At 39.3% G+C, this 21,978-nt stretch overlaps 1 protein-coding gene across 2 annotated transcripts in view; it reads right to left on the bottom strand.

Annotated features, from left to right (window-relative positions):
• LOC126248684 (ATP-binding cassette sub-family C member 5-like) overlaps nucleotides 1-21,978 on the bottom strand; it is a 288,000-nt gene that overhangs the window by 157,805 nt on the left and 108,217 nt on the right. For both annotated transcript variants that reach the window (XM_049949958.1, XM_049949966.1), the window contains 4 exons: nucleotides 19,920-20,075; nucleotides 19,728-19,831; nucleotides 19,494-19,641; nucleotides 17,786-17,903 (listed from right to left, as the gene is read on the bottom strand). In XM_049949958.1, coding sequence (XP_049805915.1) covers nucleotides 17,786-17,903; nucleotides 19,494-19,641; nucleotides 19,728-19,831; nucleotides 19,920-20,075 — 526 coding nt within the window. The remainder of the gene's footprint in view (nucleotides 1-17,785; nucleotides 17,904-19,493; nucleotides 19,642-19,727; nucleotides 19,832-19,919; nucleotides 20,076-21,978) is intronic.

Here is a 21,978-nt window from a genome sequence, read left to right as displayed (position 1 = left end):
ACTGTTAGTTTATATTACTGAGTGACATCACGCGAGCTGTGGGATGTGTATGTCAAAGAACTTATGGCACAGTGTATATACTCGTCCTATCCGTGACAGTGCAAAGAACTAGTGCTACGAAGTAAACATACTCCCCGGTGGTGGGCTTTTGACGACGCTAGCAGCACCTATGTGCAAAATGGAACAGTTATTTGGCGGCCATTATGGAAGACGACGCTAGTGGCACCTATGGGCAAAAGTGAAAACTTTTTGGCAGCCATCACTTTATACAATGTGAGCGTCGCCTAGGAGCGACGCAGCAAATATTACCACACTTTTCAGAGAGGGTGCAGTTCTGACAGCCGGATGGCGTCAACTGAGTCGGCGTTACACAACAGCTGCGACTACGGAGCCAGAAGACAATGCGAAGTAAGTCGCGCATCACAACGTTACCTCACGCAACTGTAGCAACCAGAGTAATTAACTGGCAGTGCAGACTGTGTTCTATAATTATGTAATTACAAACAGTAACAGTTGAAATACTTTTGTTCACAAAATTATGAGCCACAATTACTCTGCCAATCGTACAATAAAGTAAATGTCACTGTCAGACCCTGCTTATTTAGTAGTCTAATTTTTTACAACAGTTAATACAATTGCAGACCTATATTTATGTTAGCTTTTTTTTTTTTGGGGGGGGGGGGGGGCTATTGCCATCCATTCTGTGCTACGAGTGTTGTGATTTGTTTATTGCTCACTTGAGTGTCTTATCTGTGGCTCAATATGGCAAATAATGAGGTTGGTGCAATTGCAGTAGACAGAGAGGTGAAGGTAGACTCTATAGGCGAAAGTAATTAGTTAGAGACGAAAAATAGAAGCAAGGAATAGCGAAGTGTTGGATTCCAGTATATGGAACAGTAGTCTATCAACAGAGATGGGAAGTCCTAATGCAATGTCATCACCAATCATGGAAATGCCTAGGCGGGATAAGTGTAAACTTAGGCCTGACCTATCCATTGTTGACATGCTCAAAACATTACTGGATGATAACAAAACATTATTGCATGACAATAAACAAATAAAAGAAGACATTAAGCGCCAGAGGGAAGATATTATGTGCCAGAAGGAAGATATTAAGCGATCGATTGAGCAGATAACCGAACGACTGAGTAAAAAGATCGATGAGACTAATGAGGCTCTGAGGAAGCTGGCTGAGTCAAGTCATCAAAGGATAGATGAGCTTACTGTTTGGTTTGAGGAGAATTTTGCAGGCAATAATAAACGTTTTGAAAAGGATGTCAAAGAAGTGAAGGAAGAACTTACAAAAAGGGTTGAGGTTTACGACGAGCATTTCGAACAACTGGATGAGGAAGTGAAACACTGTAAACACAGGATATCAGCTGTTGCGCTAAACCAGGATGTGTATGCACAGCCAATAGAAGAGGTGTACTGTGAGGCATGCAAGACTAAGGAACAGGTCGGTCAGCAGGTGAAGAGCAAAGTGAAATCACTATTACGTGATGGAAGCATTGCAAAAGGGAGCTTAATTGGTACACAAAATGATGAGATCTTCCTTGGCATAAAGAAGTTTAAGAACTTCGAACCAACTGGAAGATGGCATCCCAGAGATTTCCTAGATCAATTTAAGGGCGTGTTACCTGAATTATGGGACGAGCAGATAAAGGTACGCATTGTTGCAGCAAGATTGGAAGGTGAAGCTGGTACCTGAGGCATGAGAATAGAACCTAAGTGTACAACCTTTGCTGAATTTGAAAAGGAATTTTTGCAACTATATTGGTCGAGACAGAAGCAAAATGGAGTACGTAACAGTCTATACCAAGGTAGAAGTTTTGAGAGAGGGCGTGACCAGAACTTAAAGAAGTTTTTCCATGATTATTTAGATGAACCGATCACGACAGAAGCAATAGTGTCATGATCATAAGTAAACTACCGACAGGAGTTCAGGATAAGTTGCTAGCAATCCCTAGAAATGATGTAGAGGCAATGAAGTCAGCCTTAGGACAATTAGACACGTTGTATGATTCATGAGGAACAGGAGGAGGAGAAGGTGATAGTAGAGTATCAGGGAACAACGAATCCAATACGGATACCCATTTAAACCATAACAATAGACACGATGGACGATATTGGAATAATAATGGTAGGAGACATGGCGGTAGTTTCCGTGGCCATGGTGGTCACTGACGACATCGTGGTGGCTACGGATATCGGAACCCAGGGCGCAATGTATCACATGACTAAGTGGGAAGCTCAAATCATAGCAGAGTGAAGGAACACTAGAAAACTAGAGGAGGTTCCTGGTGCAGCCCAATCAGAAACGGAGGATGGAGGGCCCATTATTATGTCTATTTGCAAGCTGGATATTGCGACAGACATCGTGGAAGACCTATTGCAAGAAGTTGGTGAAGGCTGTGAGGAAGCTATACAGCCTATCATTGAAGCAGAAATCTTGGGCACTTGTATCGATGTTTTAGTGGATTCTGGTAGGCAGGTCAATGCAGTATGTCAGAAGCTCTATACGAAGTGGTTGGAACAAGGAAGGAGGATACCCTATTTTCCTGTGCATGGAATATGTGTCACAGGTGCCGTTGGTGCAAAGAGCAAGGTTATTAAAAATAGATCTTACTCACAATGAAGCCTGGCGACGAAGATTATGATGTGTCGGGTTGGCGTTGCCAATAATCTTAGGGGTCGACTGGCTAAGTGAACAAAAGGCTCAATTAAACTTTGGAAAAGGATGTGTGGATCAGTACGGAAGATATTGAACCTTTTGTCAAACGGAAACTCTAGTTATTAGAGCATCAACACCGTGAGACAAAAGAAGAATTGATGAGGGTCCTGCGAAGGTACAGGCAGGCTTTTTCAAGTGAACCTGGTATAATCAAGACAGCTGAGTGCAAATTACAAGTGAAGGAGCATGAACCATTTTTTGTATGGCCTTATGCGATACCTCAATAGAAATGTGAAGCAGTGGAAGAAGAGCTCCAGAGAATGGTGCAAATGGGAATAATAGAAAGGTCAACTAGCCAATATAACAACCCATTGTTCATTGTGGAAAAGAAGAATGGCAATGTCAGAGTAGTACTGGATGCACGGCCAGTGAATAAAATTATTATTCCAGAAAGAGACAGACCTGAGAATTTGGAAGAGTTACTCCAAAAGTTTCATTGGGCAAGAGTATTCAGTAATACTGATCTCCAGTTGGGGTACTGGCAGGTTCCTCTACATAAGGATCCAAGACCCTTCACTGCATTCCTGTATGCAGGAAGAAGCTACCAGTATCGTGCACTACTATTTGGCCTTAATATTTCCACATCTGCCTTTGTTGGAGCATTGGATAAGGTACTGGGCGAGCAGTTGAGTAAGAAGGTCACTGTGTACGTTGATGACATCTTGATAGCAACTGCAAACTGGGAAGAGCATGTTAAAACACTTGAAGATATACTCATGGCCTTTGAGGAAGCAGGAGTGACAGCGAATTTGGAGAAATCGGATTTTGGAAGGAGTGAGGTTAAGTTTCTTGGCCACATCATTAATGCACAGGGGATCAAACCAGATGAGGACAAACTACAAGCGGTCAAAGATTTTCCTGCGACATGCTGTGAGAAGCAATTAAGAGGTTTCCTTGGTTTATGTGGATGGTATAGAAGTTTATAAGTGGTCAGTCACTTAGTAACCCACATTTGTTGAATCTGCTGAAGAACAAGGTGCTATGGGATTGGACAGATGAATGTCAAGGTGCTTTCGAGGAAATAAAGCAACAGCTGTGCGATCCTAAGCTGCTTTCGCATCCAGACTTGAGCAAGGAATTTTACTTGGCTCGTGACAGCTCGGACTATGGATTAGGAGTGCATTTATACCAGTTGGATGATATGGACTCGGATAATGTTAAAACAATCGCATTTGCAAGCAGATCTCTGACTAAATGGGAACAGCAATATACAGTCACTGAGAGAGATGCACTTGCTGTCCTGTGGGGTTTCACAAAATTCAGATATTATCTGACCGGTAGAACCACCAAGGTAGTCACAGACCATAAGGCATTGACTTTTCTGTTTGATGGCAAATTATACCATAGACGTCTCACCAGGTGGGCGCTTGCCTTACAAGAATATCAGTTTAGTGTTGTCTACCAACCTGGGAACCAAAATATCATACCTGATGCACTTTCGAGGATGCCACCTGGCATTGATGATTTAAATGTTAATGGACCACAAGGGCAGGAATTAAGCATTAATTTGATCAAGGATGTTGAATATGAGTCATTTGTTACCAAATTACTTAAGAATATCCGACGTGAGCAAATTGAAGATCATGCATTGAAGAGTGTGAATGTGAGATACGGGTGTGCTGGAGAAGATAAATTGAGAAAATATTATTTAATTCATCAAAACATTCTATACCGTCGTGTGGACGAATCGTCGCAGGTCTGGAAGTTGTGCATTCCAGAACATGCTGTTGAGAAGCTGGTGTGGTACACGCATTTCAGTAATGCACACTTTGGCGCAACCAAATGTCTGGAAAAACTAAGGAAGGAGTGTATTTTCTTTGGCATGAGCAAAAAGATTAGGAAGATATTACGGACCTGTGATGTGTGCCAGAAGACTAAGACAACTACTGTTAGCCATCCTATGCACCGCATAATTCCTGATGGAATCAAAGACATAGTGGCCGTTGATTTGCTTGGTCCACTGCTTAAGTCCCGTGGCAATTTCACGCAGCTCATGGTGGTGTTAGAAGTGTGCTCAAAATATGTAAGGTTCTACCCCCTAAGGAAAGCAACTGGTAAGGCAATATCAGCGAGAATGGAAAATGACTATTTTACGCAGGTGTGCAAACCAAGGCAAGTGCTATCAGAGAATGGCCCACAATTTGTATCAACAGAGTGGAAGGAAAATGTTGCGGACGAATTGTGTGGAACAAGTTTTGATAGCCAAGTTTTGATAGCCAAATACAGACCAGCCTCAAATCCAGTTTTCTTTCTTTCAAGCACCTGCCTATCATATCTAACCTACTGTATTTGTATAACTTTCTATTTCAGGGATTTAATATTCTTGTGATTTGGTGGACAGACAATCACCTAGAAGCTGACATCGAAACTTATGACACACTGTAAGCAGTGCAACCTATGATTTCTTATCGTCTCAGAATACAGATGTTCATACCAGACGTAGGACAGTGTTGTGCTTGACGTTGAGTGGCTCCCCTAAACCCACTTGCATATGTAGATAGATAATTTCAGGAAAGCCAGCAGCAGTGTGGAGCAGAATAGTATGACCGCCGCGGGATTACCAGGTACGTGGTGAGGACAGGGCGCACGGTCGAAACGACAACCAGTTTAAAGTACCCCACCCATCTGTACCCCTGGGAGTGTTACACTTCTACTGATTCATATCTACCGAGTAGGGCCCACAACATACAAGAAAATTAACCGCATAACATGTGTAGACACTACTTGAAAGGAAACATCATTTTATGTCAATTATAACAGCTTCTCATTTTTTGTTACATAAAGTGTGCACTGTGGGGAAATTATAAATATGTTAACACAAAAAAAGGTTTCGACAACACTGTTAACATTTGAAATTTTACGGAAGCGATAAAAAATGTAAAGAACAAGATAATGTTAATTCTGAGAACTTGAAAGTGGGGTTACACTATACTTGGTGTGGAGAATATACAACATCCTACACTGGCCGAACACTGCACTAAGTTCACTAGTGTTGTCTGAAGAATACATGTGCAATAACAGATATGAACAAAAACAAGTATCTGCTCACACAGCCACATGGATTAACTGTGAATCATGTTCTCAGTTTTGGTAATATAACTGTTAGGTGACCTACTGGGAGATTTTCGAAGAAAGTAACTGAAGACGCAACAGAAATACTGATGTCCATGAACTTTTGTTCTCAGTGTATCCTGACAGAATGCTTTGGAAATTATTTAAAGGGAACAGTGTTATGGAGCACCTCAAGTAAGCTCCCCGATCATACTGTAATCATCGATGAAGACTTTAATTACACAACAATTAATTGGGAAAATTACATATTTTTTAGAGATGCACATGACAAGACATAATGTGAAACATTACTAAATGCCTCCCTTGAAAACTATCTGCAATAGACAATTAGGAACCCCACTCATGATGAAAATAAATTGGATTTAAATGTCAAGAAACACACCTGACCTCTTTGAGGTTGTCCACATCAAAACTGGTATCAGTGATCATGACACATTTGTGGTACCAATGGTTACCAAAGCACAAAGGACAACTAAAACATGCAGAAATAGAAAGTCTATTAACAAAGTTTCAACAACCAGCTTTAAATGATGACTCTAGGAATATACTACAACCCCCAATGTATTGGTCACATAAGAATCATGAGGGTAAGATTAGAAAAAACACTGCACATCACAGGCATTCACACAATCATTCTCCCCACACTCCATATGTGAATGGAATGGGAAGAAACACAAATAACTGGTATAATGGAATGTACCCTCAGCCATGCAACTCATGGTGGTTTGCAAAGTATAGATGTAGATGTAAATGTACAAGTGGCAGTGAAAGACAATAGCTCCAAGCAGCCTCCAATTTGCACACACCGTTAGCTGCAAAATGCAAAAGAAGTGGCTTGTTAGTGCTACATATTTTTCTATATTTTAACAAGCTCTAAGCTCACTCTGCAGTGTTCTTCTTTGGCAAGCCAGTGCAGATGTTGGCACAGAAATAGCTAAGTAAAAAAATCAGTTGATTTGCAGAGTTATTTATACATACATCAAATAAAGTGTTGCATCACCTCGGTTCCACAACCTGTACAGAAAATTGGAATAGAGAGCAACATAAACATCATTTCCGTCCTTTTTATTGCTCATGAAAACCACACATTGCATGTTATACCTTCAGACTTCTGACTTCCTTCAGAGGTGGTGGTCCAGATTGCTGTACACAGCGGTACCTCTAATACCCAGCAGCACGTCCTCTTGCATTGATGCATACCTGTATTTGTCATGGCATACTATTCAAAAGTTCATCAAGGCACTGTTGATACAGATTGTCCCATTCCTCAACAGCAATTCGGCGTAGATCCCTCAGAGTGGTTGGTAGGCCACATCGTCCATAAACAGTCCTCTTCAATCTATTCCACGCATGTTCGATAGGGTTCATGTCTGGAGAACATGCTGGCCACTCTAGTCGAGCAATGTCACTATCCTGAAGGAAGTCATTCACAAGATGTGCACGATGGGGGTGTGAATGCCTTGCCAATATGCTGCCGATATGGTTGCACTATCGTTCACAGGATGGCATTCATATATCATACAGCCATTAGGGTGCCTTCCGTGACCACCAGCGGCACACATCGGCCCCACATAATGCCATCCCAAAACAGCAGGGAACCTCCATTTTGCTGCACAGTGTGGACAGTGTGTCTAAGGCATTCAACCTGACCCCGTTGCCTCCAAACACATCTCCAATGATTGTCTGGTTGAAGGCATATGTGACACTCATCGGTGAAGATGAATGTGATGCCAATCCCGAGCGGTTCATTTAGCATGTTGTTGGGCCCATCTGTACCGTGCTGCATGGTGTCGTGGTTCCATAGATGGACCTTGCCATGGACGTCGGAAGTGAAGCTGCATGTCATGCAGTCCAGTGCACACAGTTTGAGTCATAACACAACGTCCTGTGGCTGCACGAAAAGCATTATTCAACATGGTGGCATTGCTGTCAGGGTTCCTCTGAGCCATAATCCATAGGTAGTGGTCAACCACTGCAGTAGTAGCCCTTAAACGGCCTGAGCGAGGCATGTCATTGACAGTTCCCGTCTCTCTGTATCTCCACCATGTCCGACCACCATCACTTTGGTTCACTCCGACACGCCTGTACACTTCCCTTGTTGAGAGCTCTTCCTGGCAGAAAGTAACGATGCGGATGTGATCGAATCACGGTATTGACCATCTAGGCATAGTATAACTACAGACAACACGAACCGTGTACCTCCTTCGTGGTGGAATGACTGGAACTGATCGGCTGTCGGGGCCCCCTCCCTAATAAGCACTGATCATGCATGGTTGTTTACATCTTTGGGCAGGTTTAGTGACATCTCTGAACAGTTAAAGGGACTGTGTCTGTGATACAGTATCCACAGTCAACGTCTATCTTCAGGAGTTCTGGGAACCGGGGTGATGCAAAACTTTTGTCTTTATGTGTGTATGGAAAACCCAACTTCAGAATTTTCCTGTATGCAAGTTTCATGTGCCAATCTGAAATTCTAGATTTACGTATTTTACTCTTTGCCTCGCATAATCTTTCATTGATTGTATCAATACCTGTTTGAACTGTGATACACAGTGAAATTTCAAACATTTGTGAGTGCTGCGATAAACTCCTACAGTTACTGTCTATTGTGGGCCTTAACTTATTTGTGCTCTTTTACAATGTTTGGAACCAGTGGACCTATCCTCATTCAAAACAATCACTTTCTAATTTCACTGTATAATTACATGAGAAATAGGTTATTCTGGAAAATTTTCGGAGACTTAACAAAACTATATTTTCCTAAGTTAGCAGTACGGGTATTTTTGGATTCACTATTTTCCTGGTAAATCAGAGTTTGTCTTTCACTGTTACTGTCAAAGAATATATCACACTGAATTTGGCCGTATATCAACACAAATAAACACATTTTTGAGAATTTTTGGAAGTTACCATTGTTCTGCGCATAATCTAATTTGTAGTAAATTAGCGTTTGTCATTTAGTAACTGTAGCACATATTCCAACTAACATATAGTGCTACATCTAGTTTCCCCTAAAAGAGGAGTGTTTATTATATAATTTTATCATAAATGAAATCTATTTTCGAGTTTGTTAATAACTATAAAGAACCTCAAAATGTTTTAGGAAATCAGTAACGTTTACCAACGGATTTTCTGTTGCCTTAACATAAAACTCTTTTAGTGTATTTGCTTCAATTCTTGTACAAAATGTGTAATTTTTTTTTTTTTTTGCTCAACAGATATAAAAGATAATCAGCAGGCTTAGTTCAAAATTATTTGTTCACTGCCCTTTAATACATTGCACCAGCCAAAATGCAGCCCCACTCTGAATGCTGTTTTTGAACATGGAATGAGTTGCCTAACATTCACAAGTAGCTGGAAATCGCCCTGACAACTGTCAAATGATTGGCAGCTGCTGTGAAGTCTTGCACCTGTGGTAGTAGTACCAAAGGTACCTCTAGTACATCCTTTTCTGTCGTTCATATATCCTCTATGAACAGTACAAGATCTGTCGTTACTTGTCCAATTGAGTGTTAGTGACATTTCAATGGTAGACTTAGGTGTCCTGTATAGTGTGAACAGGGACCAGGGAAGATTCAGGGTGTTGTACTGATCCCCCTAACCAACAAGTTCAAGGTGCTGTCTTTCCTGAAACTGAGCCAGTGGAACCTACTTCACCAGTTTTGTCCAATATCAAGAAGACGCAAACACAAAAGGGTTGGGGCTTGTTAATCGTCAGAAGTCCTATAGAGAATTATGGTAACCATTAGGGAAATGTCAGCAAGGAAAAGGAAAGAACACCAGGTGAACTCTGTGTGTATGCCTGGAGGCCTCATTCAACATGTTGAAGAGGCTATTCCGGCAGTCATTGAGAGAACAGGGTGCAAGCAGCTGCAGATTGGAACAAATGATGCCTGTCACCTGGGCTCCGATGTCATGTTTCAATCATTCCAGTGACTTGCGTGCGGAGTTTCAATGAAGCCCACAATTTTCAGTACTATACCCAGAACTGACTGTGGCCTCTTGGTTCTGAATCAAGTGGAAGGACCGAGCCACACACTTCGAAAATTCTGTAACAAGCTAGACTGTGACTTTCTGGACTTGCACCATAGGTTTGAGAACTGTAAGGAGCCTCTAAATAGGTCAGATGTGCACTACATATCAGAGGCTACTGCACAGGTAGCTGACAGTGTGTGGGCTGCACACAAGGGTTTTTCTAGATTGTATGACTCTCCATCCCATCTAGATAGTGACAGCTGTCGAAAAAACAGATGTATCTGTGTAGGATCGAATGAAATGCCCCCACAGGTGACAGTATTAAAATCCTATTGGTTAACTGCTGAAGCATTAGTAACGAAGTGCCTGTGTTCAAAGTGCTCCAGAAAAGCACTAAAGCTCACATAATACTATGTACAAATAGCTGCTTGAAACCTGAAATTGATAGCAGTGAGATTTTTGGAGAAAATTTAAGTGTATGTAAAAAGAATAGGCTAATGGCAAATAGTGGTGGTGTATTTGTTGCAGTAGGCAAGAAACTCAGATCCACCGAGACAGAAGTTGAAGCTGCAAATGAGAATAGGCAAGACTCAGTATCAAGGGTAGGCATAAAATGGTAATTGGTTCCTTTTATCACCCACCAGATTCATCTCCTGATGTAAGCGGAAACTGTAGAGAAGACCTCAGTTCACTTGTACATTAAGTTCCCCAATCATACTGTTATCACCGATGGAGACTTTAATGACCCAAAAATAAACTGGGAAAATTACACTTTTGTTAGTGGTGGGCATGAGAAGACATCCTGTGGAACATTACTAAATGTTTTCTCTGAAAACTACCTAGAACAAATAGTTTGGAACCCCACTCATGATGGAAATACGAGGTTTGTTGTAAAAGTAATACCTCCTACTTTTTGTGATGACTTTGGATGTCCGCACCAGAAGTCACTTGTGTAGTACTCATGCTTGAACCTTCCCCTTTAATTTGCAGGTGGTTCCGTTGTTCTGCATAGCTGGCACCAGCAGAGGAGTGTTCCAAAACAGAGTCTCATATGGATGCGTTATAAAAAGTGACGTGTGATTGAATTCCTCACTGCTGAAGAAATTTGTTTCAATTGAATTCCACTGATGCTTGCTAAAGGTGTATGGAGATGATACAATAGACAACAGCAATGTGAGCCGATGGGTACGGCATTTTGAATGTGATGTAAAGTGCGTGTATGACGAACCACAACTTGGTCAACCACGCACAGCTGTCCTCACTCAGAATGAAGAGCATCTTGATCAACTCATCTGTGCTGATCGGTGGATAACGACCAGAGAATAGTGTGCAAAGCTGAATATTGGCTGTAGTGCCTTGGAAGCAAGGTTTGAATATCTTGGTTAGTGCAAAGTCTGTGCGAGATGGGTCCCATGGATGCTTACGGAAGACAAAAAAAGTCAAACATGCGGATTCTCCGTCAAAGTTGAAATTCAAGACACAGTCATCTGCAGGCAAAGTGATGCGCACAGTCTTCTGGGATTGCCAGGGTGTGGTTCCTTTGGAAATCCTGGGACCTGGAAAAACTGTGAATTCAGCAAGATACAAGGTGACGCTGACAAAGCTACAAGGCCAAATTTCCAAGGTAAGGCCAGACAAGAAGACCAGCTTTCACCAGTAACATGATAACGCCGGGCCCCACACCAGTTTTGTGACCACGTAACTCATTGCAAAATTTGCCTGGACTGTCTTATCACATCCACCACACAGTCCCAATTCAGTGTTTTCAGACTTCCATCTCTTTGGGCCCTGAAAGGCATACTATGTGGCGAACATTTTCAAGACTCAGATGCTGTTGTCAAAGCCGTAAGTAACTGGTTAGCCTCAGCTGGTTCTGATTTTTACAAGTACGGCATGCAGGCTCTGGTTCATCGTTGGCAAAGGTACATAACGAATGGTGCCGATTCTGTGGAAAAATGACAGCTGCAGCTGAAATATTGCTCTATGTAGCTGTGCTGTTGTTATTTGTGTATCTCCTGTAGCTTCCATGAATAAAGATAGGAGGCATTACTTTCAGAACGACCCTCGTATATTGGATCTAATGCCAACAAATAGACCTGACATATCTGAGGATGTCAACATCAAAACTGGTATCAGTGATCATGATGTGGTTGTGGCAACAATAATTATCTTGGTACAAAGGAGAACTACAACAAGCAGAAATATATATATACGTTCAACAAACTAGGTAAAACATCCGTCATATCTCAATGAGGAACTTCGAACTTTCAGCACAGGGCAGGAGCAAATAGAGGAACTATGGCTCAAGTTTAGAAGAATAGTTGACCATGCAATGGACAGGAACGTATCCAATAGAACAGTAGGGATGGAACTCTCCATGGTATTCAGTAGCTGTAAAGAAACAGAGTCTACTGCATAATAGGTGCAAAACAAAACATAGGACTGTAGATAGAGAGATGCTGTATGAAACACATTTGGCAATCATGAGGGCAATGCGTGAAGAGCCATCAGTAATTTCCATCACAGAATACTGGCAAATGATATTTCACAAAACCCACAAAATTCTGGTCCCTAGCGAATGAGATAGGAACTGAAACTGGGGGTAGCAAAGCAAAAGCGGAAATGCTTAACTCTGTTTTCAAATGCTCCTTTGCAATGGATAACACAGGTAAATTAGCCAAATTTGATCTTTGTACCACTGAAAAGATGAGTGAAGTCAGTATTAGTGTCAGTGGTATTGAGAAATAGCCGCAATCATTAAAACTGAATGAAGCTCCAGGGCCCGACTGTATCCCTATCAGATACTATACTGAATTTGCGGCTGAGTTACCCCTCTTCTAACGGTAGTTTTGTGGATCACTTCTACTACCCTTCTTGTAGATGGGTGTGACCCTTGCTTCCCCCCCCCCCCCCACCCCCCCCCCAAGAACTGGCCACATTTTTTGTTCGATGAATCTACTTGAAGGGTAGTAGAAGTGATCCACCACAAAACTACCGTCCACTATACTTAACATCAATTTGTTGTAGAATCTTACAACATATTCTGAGCTCAAACATAAGGAGATATCGTAAACAGGATGATCTCCTCAATGCCAACCAGCATGGGTTCTGAAAACATCGATCATGTGAAACCTAACTTGCACTTTTCTCACAAGACATACTGAAAGCTTTAGATCAAGGCAGTCAGTTACATGCAGTATTTCTTGATTTCCAAAAAGCATTTGACTCAGTACCACACCTTTGCTTATTGTCAGAAGTAGAATCATATGGGGTATCAAGCAAAATTTATCACTGGATTAATGACTTTCTGGTAGGGAAGATGCAGCATGTTATCTTGGATGGAGAGTAATCGTCATATGCACAAGTAACTTTGGGTCTCCCCCAGGGATGTGTGTTGGAACCCTTGCTGTTCATGTTGTATATCAATGACCTTCCAGATGATATGAATAGTAACCTCAAATATTTTGAGATGATGCAGTTATCTATGATAAAGTACTGTCTTACAGGAACTGTTTAAATATTCAGTCAGATCTTGACATGACTTCAAAGTGTTGCTAAACTTGGCAACTGGCTTCGGATGTTCAGAAACGTAAAATTGTGCACTTCACAAAACGAAAAAATACAGTATCCTATGACTACAATATGAATGAGTTACTGTTGGAATTGGCCAGCTCATACAAATACCACGGTGTAAAACTTTGTAAGGATGTGAAATGAAATGATCACATAGGATCAGTTGTGGATAAAGCAGTTGGTAGTGCAATCAGTCAACGAAGCTGATTGCTTAAAAATCATTCATGCGACCAATTCTAGAAAGTTGATCAAGTATGTGGGACTCATACCAAACAGGACTAACAGGGTATATGGAATGCATACATAGAAGGGTAGCACGAATGATCACAGGTTTGTCTGATATGTGGGAGAGTGTAATAGGGATACTGAGGGAACTGGAGTGGAAGGCTCTTGAAGATAGATGTAGAGTATCCTGAAAAAGTCTACTAACAAAGTTTCAAGAACTGGCTTTAAATGATAACTCTAGGAATATACAACAACCCCCACTTATCGCTCAAATAGGCATCATGAGAACAAGATTAGAGTAACTACAGCACACACAGTGCCATTCAATTAATCATTTTCCCTGGGCTCCATACATGAATGGAACGGGAAGAAACCCTTATAACTGGTACAATGTAAAGTACCCTTGCCATGCACTTAATGGTGGTTTGCAGAGTATGGATGTAGATATGAATACATCCTGCTGCAGAGTCAAGCACTGTCACTACATGGACAATTAAATGACGCTTTAGCAGAATGAAGAAAAATATGTTTGACGTTCACTTATCTAAAAAGAAAGAGAAAACCAATGTTGGTCAAATTTATAGCTGTAATGACAAGCGAAAGACTAATGAACTCTAAGTAGCTACATATTGTTATAATTTACAGGTACACAATGAATGGAGACAGCCATAAATGATTTCAAGAATTTTTTGAAGATGGTGAACAGAACTCAAAAGTAAAGAGGTTGCTTACAATTAAAAAGTCAGTCTAGTACAGATATTGGTTGTAACGCTGACATCAGACTGTACTACACTTACAGTGACATTTGGGCAAAGGTGAAAGACTAATTTCCTTGAAAAGGTTTTAATCTTTTTTTTTCTACTTCTAGAAATCACATACACTTCTTCATAAGGAATACAAAGAGAAAAACGGATTCTCAGCACCTCCCCTGAGGTTTACATAGTGTCTGAAGACACCAGTTTTCTGCATTGTTGACTTTTAATACTAAACCATATTCAAAGCCAGATGTATCACTTTAATCGGAGATCAGCATGCAGACTAGTGCATCAATGCATGAACGTATAGTTTACAGTATACTTATTACAACACCAATAAGAAACCCATGGTTTGTGTAAAGTGAGTATGGAGGACAGTCTGCAGTTTTATCTGACATAATACATATATATTTAACTAAAGATCATCTGCCAAGTGCAAGGCCCCTTTTACACAGCATGGAGCACATACCTGAATGACATTTCTGTGTGAAACTAGTTCTCACATGCCCAAGTCAAAGAAAAATATTGATCTACAATGAAGTCACAAGCAAGAAACAAAGGAGCAAAGTAAGTTTTCAGTCTTGTGAGGAGGTATATTCATGTAAACACATACAATGCAACAAGTAATGCAGAACTACAATTGCCTCAAACCACTGACACCTACTCAAGAGCAACTGTTATAGAGCCATGTTTCTCAATGTTTTTCCCTTTACTTCACACAAAACAAAAGGAGGAAGAGGGGACCATACATCATTCACAAAAGTAGAGCTACAACGATCCAATATAAATTGAAAGAAGGCAATCAAACACAAAACTGAGAGAATACAAAGTTTTTTTTGCAGAAGCTAACCCAAATGACAGAATGTAAGAAATATAAGAAACATAAATTGCAAATTCAACTAAATACAGTAGAGCACTGGTAATTCGAGCCCCAGTATTTCGAGGATCCGAGTAGTTTGAGCTAGTCTTTAAAAAATTAAGTTTTACGTAAAACTAGATTAAAACCAATTTTCATACATTTCCTACATGTCATATGTTGTCCACATGAACAATTTACGCACTTTCGAATATGTTACACTCTGAACATACTTTCAATTTTCCACATACAGTACAAGTAAAACTGTTCCACTATGGGTTTTCGTTCCTAATACGCAGAAATAACCTTGGCCTCAGACTGCTAATGCATTTCTATTACAAATGGACAGGTACCATTAGGTTTCGAGGAGTGTGCTTGCTCTTTGTCGAACTTTCACTAATTGGGACTGCCTGACAATCAGTTGTACAGTGTATACCATCCTTATTGCTAACCATATTGCTGTGCCTACTCAGCAACAATGTTCATTAAAATACAGTACACATTTTGCAACATTGACTGTCCATTGATGTATGTACTGTAGTTGGTTGTGTTGTAACATCTGTACTGTAGTGAGCCCTCCCATTAATTTTGAAGTGTTATATGTATGCACGGTGTACTGTACATATGTAACTGTGTGTTTCTTAATGTTTTAATTCATACATTACAATGAATCGTAGAAGTAAGAGAAAATTTGTGCCACTGAATGTGAAACTGGAGGCTTTGAAAAGACTAGACAAAGGAGAAACATTAAAAAAAGCCTTTCTGCTGAGTATGGAACTGGGGAAATTACAGTTGGAGATTGATGTAAAAACAGAAACAAAATTGAGAAGTTTTCATCAAACAAGAGTTCTATTTTGCCATCTGAATGGAAGTCAATGAAGAAGTCTTGAGTATGAAAAAAAGCGTGAAGCTTTGTTTGTTCTGTTTACTAAACAGAGACAAAATGAAATACAATTCAGGGTCTATTCAGCAAGAAAAAGGTGTATTTCTTAGAAATTAGTTAACAGAAGGTGAGGACAATTTTACAGCAGGTTCAGGATGGTTGGATAGATGGAAGAAGCGATATGGCATAAGACATCTTGAAATTTGCAGTGAAAAACTTCCTGCAGATTCTCGGAATATTACACAATTTTGTGAGAAATTAGGAATAATTATACAAGAAGAAAATCTTACTCCTGTATAACTGTGAAGAAACAGGGCTACATTATAAAATGCTTCCATCTAGAACTCTAGCCTCAAAAGAAGAAAAGGCTGCCCCGGGCTACAAAAGGCATGGACAGGTTAACAGTTCTTACTGCATCAAATGCCAGTGGAAGCCATAAACCGAAGCTACCACTAATAGTGAAGTCTGCTAAGCCTGTAGCTTTAAAAAACATCACTGCTTTTGCACTGACTGTAACATTCATCATCCACCAAAAACCTGCTTGGATATACAAAAATATTTTTAAAAAGTACTTTTTCCAATATTTTGTTCCAGAGATCAAAAGTTACCTACAGAAAAAGTGCTAGCCTTCCAAAGAAATCTTTACACTGGACAATGCTGGTTCAGACTCTGATGAGGAAGAATTACAATGTGACTGAACTTGTGCATTGTTGTTACCCTCTAACATGTCGAGTTTAATAAGCCTATGGACCAAAGTGTTTTACAAAGCTTGGGGGAGGGGGGGGGGGGGGAAGAGGTATTGTCACCGTTTGCTTCAGATGCTTCTACAAACAACAGAAGGTGAAGGTAACATCAAAGAATTTCAGAAAAAAGGGGGGAAAAAAGCTATGATAAAAGACATAGTTCACTGGATAGCTGATTCATGGTCTGAAACAAAGGTGAAGACACTAAAAAAGTCTTAGAACCAGATTTTTACAAAATGAAATGGATAACTACAGTACAGACGAAGACAACCTACCATTGGCAGAAATGTTGGATGTGAAAATGTGAATGGGAGTGAGGCTTCAGAATGGGTGAACAGTGGTGAACAGTTTGAAATGACCAATCTTGCAATTGTTTAAATGGTCAGTGAACCCACTGAAGGCAGTGATGACAAGGAATTGCCTGAAGAAACTGTACCAATGATCACGCACATCAAGGATTTAGCAGCACTAGCTGTGGCATTGCATTGTATCAAGCAGCAAGCAGAAGCTACTCCAACTGACACCATGCTTCTTAGAAGATGGCATGACATTGCTGCTAACAAATGAGGTTCTATTTTAAAACAAAGGACTAGGGACAATTTCTTTAAAATGCAACTTATATTTTTGTAATTTGGAAATATGTGCCCATATATGTACATATAACACAGGTATGTACTATAGTGTTTTTTATTTATTTTTTAATCATTATTGTGCTGATTAAATATTTATTCATGATTTATCCATTGATTTAGTATTATTTTCATATTATCCAAATTTTTTATAATTTGACGTAGCCTTAGCACCAATTAGCTCGAATTACCAGGGCTCTACTGTAATTACATAAACATTATTGTTCTGTAACAGATATGTAACAAATCACAGTTTATCTTCCTTCAAAGTAACATGCAACTGAGAACTGAAATGCATGCATTCATCTTTTTACCAAAAATTTTCATACAGTGATAAATGTACCTGTATCCCAAAAAGGTAGATATAGATGCTAGAAGTGTGATAGCTGGTGTTATTGTATTGCTAAAAGACTGCAAAAATGCTGCCTTCTGTAGCTGCTTTCTTTCAAAATTCCTAACAGCTAAAACAAAAGAAGGTAATATTTTGATGTAATAACATGGATCTATTTTTATACATGTGTTTATGTACTACAATATGAGAATTAACATGACTCCAAAAAGATAATGAAACACAAAAAAAGACAAACATCATGCCACAAAACTAATTATGATAAAAATATGTATTGAACATTAAAACCAACAGTGAAAGAAAGATACTGATGTCTACTACAAAAGAGTTGCCCTTTGGCAGACAAGGCACTGTTATCTGTTCACCACGATGATAAAAAAAAAAAAAATAGAGTAATGTGAGCAGAAACCTGTCCTGTACACGCACACACACACACACACACACACACACACACACACACACACACACACACACACACACACACTTCTTTGGTTTATACAATCTGAAGATATCAGAAGCATAAAAAATATCAGACCAATATTCTTTACAACTTCAAATAATAAATAAACTGTGAAAAACTATTCTGTAACAGATTTTCTGGCCAGTACTTACTTCCTGGAGACAAAATGTATAGTACCACCAACAGACACATATAAAAGGACAGACACTATCCTCCCTTTTGGAAGTACCCTCGGGAAGGAGAAAGGGATGAGTTGGAGAAAGTTAAAAGCCCGTTCGTGTCTCCTTCTTGAGGAAGGATAGGATAGTGTGTGTTGGCAACAGTATACATTTTCCCTCCTAGGGGTAAATACTTACCAGCAATTATGTTTCATACAATTTTTTAAATGCGACTTGAGTGACTTTTCCTTTTGATACACACACTATCTGATTCACACGTCCTATAAGATTTTTTAAAAGTTATTTAATCTTCATACTAATTAAATTATATTAAGTGATACTTGAAATTCAGTTTCCTAACTATGAAATGGATACACAGAAGGACAGTACTACACTTTCCAGAAAGTGATCACCAGTTATATTACTGAGAGGGTATCATTCATTCTTAAAGAACAACTCTCCTATGCCTCAATTATGAAAATGATAAATTTGCAATGGACTGTAGCACTTGTTAAGCATCAATACTGTTAATGGTCTGAAGAGAAAGCATTTCACATGAAAGTAACAGGTTGATCACTTAAAATTGGAGAATCCCTTGCAACATAAATGTTTATAGCTAAACACAAGAAACAGTCCACAAAAGGTTTGAAGTCCTGGGTATTGTATAAAAGAACTGAAACCATAATTCTGTATGTGCCAATAAATTGTTTTTGTAAGCAAGAGAGAATTATCTGCCGTTATTGTCATCATGATTATAATTGTTATTATTAGTTGGGGCACTGCTAAAAAGGAAACCATTTTATGGGTATGATCTCATCCTGAAAAAATACCATCCCAACATTCCATTATTTTCTTTGAAACAGAAAGTATTCATAAGCATTGAAGTTGCATATCAGTTTAACCGTTCATTAGATTACTCCACCCAACAAACATTGTGGCATTATTAAGTACAGTGGTACAAACAGAAAGAATCCTTAAAACTGATCTCAAAATCATAGAAGTGAGACTAAACAACTTTTCCCCTTTTAACTGATGATCACAACACAGCTTGAGCATGAGTACAAAAGTATAATCTCATACTCACTTGCAATTTTGTTGGCAAAACTGTCTTCCCAAGCGTACATCTTGATAAGACGTATACTGTTTAATATTTCACTCATCAGTCCAACTCTCTGATCTGTAACCTTTACTGTACTAATACGGACCATACTTGTTAAGCTAGCAATCCCTGCCTGAAAATGAATCCTTATGACAGATTATTACATTCAAAATGAGTAACACAAATAGTCAACACAAATTACAAAACATCACTGATTACCATAACTGGATAGAACAGAAGGATAACAACATTTCCAACCAATGCCCATGGTCCAAGAACAAGAAGAGAATATGCAACACACATCACAAACATCACTGGGGTACCTGAGGGTGAAAATTATTGTCCAGTTAAATTCTTGTTGCAGAAAATTTTATTTCAAATTCAGCATTTATAGTTATTAAATTTACTAACCTAGTAAGAGGACACCCATATGGCAAGCTTCAAAGATTCGTTCCTGCTCATTTGTTACAAAGGTGAGTATTTGACCCAGCACTCTGTCTCCTCCAGTCCGTAGTAACAACATTTTCTTGTATATAAGGTGTTGCATAGCTCCTTGCACTCTTGTTGCTGAAAAGATTTTTGATAATAGGTACAGTGAATTATAGAGCATCATTATTTTTCTCACTGTGCACTAAAAAATGGTCAACAGAAATGTAACACTGATTTTCAATTTTTCATTTTTGAGGTACATGACTAACAGCAATATTTATAAATATAACAGAAATTACACGATTTAATACAGTTGTATCTGATATTAATATGGAATAATAATCTAGGACAATCAAATGTAACGCAGGAGGATCTTTATACCACGTTTAAGATTTGTATGTGCTAAGCAAGTTTGTGAGGGGTGGGAAAGATAAGCTGTGATTCAATAGCCATATTAGAATGTTGCTATGAAAACAAGGAGCACTTTCTCACAGAAATAAATGAAACCAAAACCTTCTTTGTAAACAATGGCTGAAAGATACCAAATAGTGTGTACAGAGAGAGACACAAGAAGCATTCAAGGACAGCAAAAGTATAAATCTGTTTGCCTATCTGAAGAATAATCATGCAAAGTTTTGGCATTATTTAAAATTAGTACATGAATCAAAGTCATCCATACAGCTGCTCAGTTTTCACAGAAGGTCAAAATACTGAATTCTACCTTCCGAAATTATACCACTAAGGAGAATAACTGTACAGTTCCTCCTCCAAACTGTCACGCAAATCCCAAAATGGCAAATATTGAGATAAGTGGCAAGAGAATGGAAAATTATCTAAAATTGTGCAACAATGGGAGGGCAGCCAGATCTTGCAGATTCTGAAGATATTATATGAAAGAACTTGTTTCTCTTTTAACGATAGTTTTTTAAAGGTTGCTGTAGCAACGAAGCACTGCAAGCAACTGGAAGAAGTGCAGGTCATTTCAAGATGAGTCATTTGACAAACACACATGAATACAGGCCTGTATCACTGATGCAGAATTTTGGAACACACTTTATGCTCACAATTTACGACTTTTATGGAGATCAGAAACTTTTCTGTAGGAATCAACATGAATTCTATGAAGATGGTCATGAGAAACACATCTCACTCTGCTTCTCCTTGACATCCACAAGGCAGCAGACAGTGGTACCAAACTTTATGTTGCTTTCCTTGACTTCCAGAGGCATTTGTTACAATTCTGCACTGCAACTTATTGAACAAAACATGTGGACACAGGATAATGAGCCAACTTTGTAGGTGACTGAGGACCTCCTAATAGGTAGAACTCAACAGCTTGTTCTTCATGGGAAAAAATTATTACACGTGATAGTAGTTATGAGCATACTCAGAATGTTATGAAGCAGTTACTGCTGACAGTATACATAAAGTATCTGGTAGAAGTTTTATGAGTCTCTTCACAGATGATGCTGTTGTATATAGGGAAATAGCAACACCAGTAAATGGTAACCAAATGCAGGAAAACCTACAGTTGATTGACATTTGGTGCAAGAAATAGCACCTGACCTTCAGCCTAAACAAATGTAACATATTGTGCATATACAGGTGAAAGGACTCACTGTTTTATTACACATTTGGTTGTCAATAATTAGAAACAGTTACTGCTGTTACATATCTATGAGTCCACATGTATGTAGGCAGGTGTCCGAGAAATTCATTCAGAAAATCCTACATAAATTTAATTTACCTACAAAGAAAGTAGTTTATAAAACCTGCAAACAAGTGATTCTTGAGTACTCAATATCAGTTGGTACCCTTACCTTATTGTATTAATGGGGGAAATAAAAAGGACAAAGAGCACAGCATTGCAGCAAGAGTTCATATAGCAAATATACTAGAGTCATGGAGGTCATCATAAAGCTCTTGTGACAAACTCTACAACAGTGGTGATATGCTCGATGGAGAGGTTTAAGACTAAAATCCCAAAAACGCATGTTCCAATAAGAGGCATGCAACATATTTCAAAGCTCATTCAATAAAT

The sequence above is a fragment of the Schistocerca nitens genome, chromosome 1 (genome assembly GCF_023898315.1).
Source record: "Schistocerca nitens isolate TAMUIC-IGC-003100 chromosome 1, iqSchNite1.1, whole genome shotgun sequence".
NCBI classification, from domain to species: domain Eukaryota; kingdom Metazoa; phylum Arthropoda; class Insecta; order Orthoptera; family Acrididae; genus Schistocerca; species Schistocerca nitens.
Note: the sequence above shows the minus strand (reverse complement) of the source record. Positions and strands in the feature narration are given on the sequence as shown.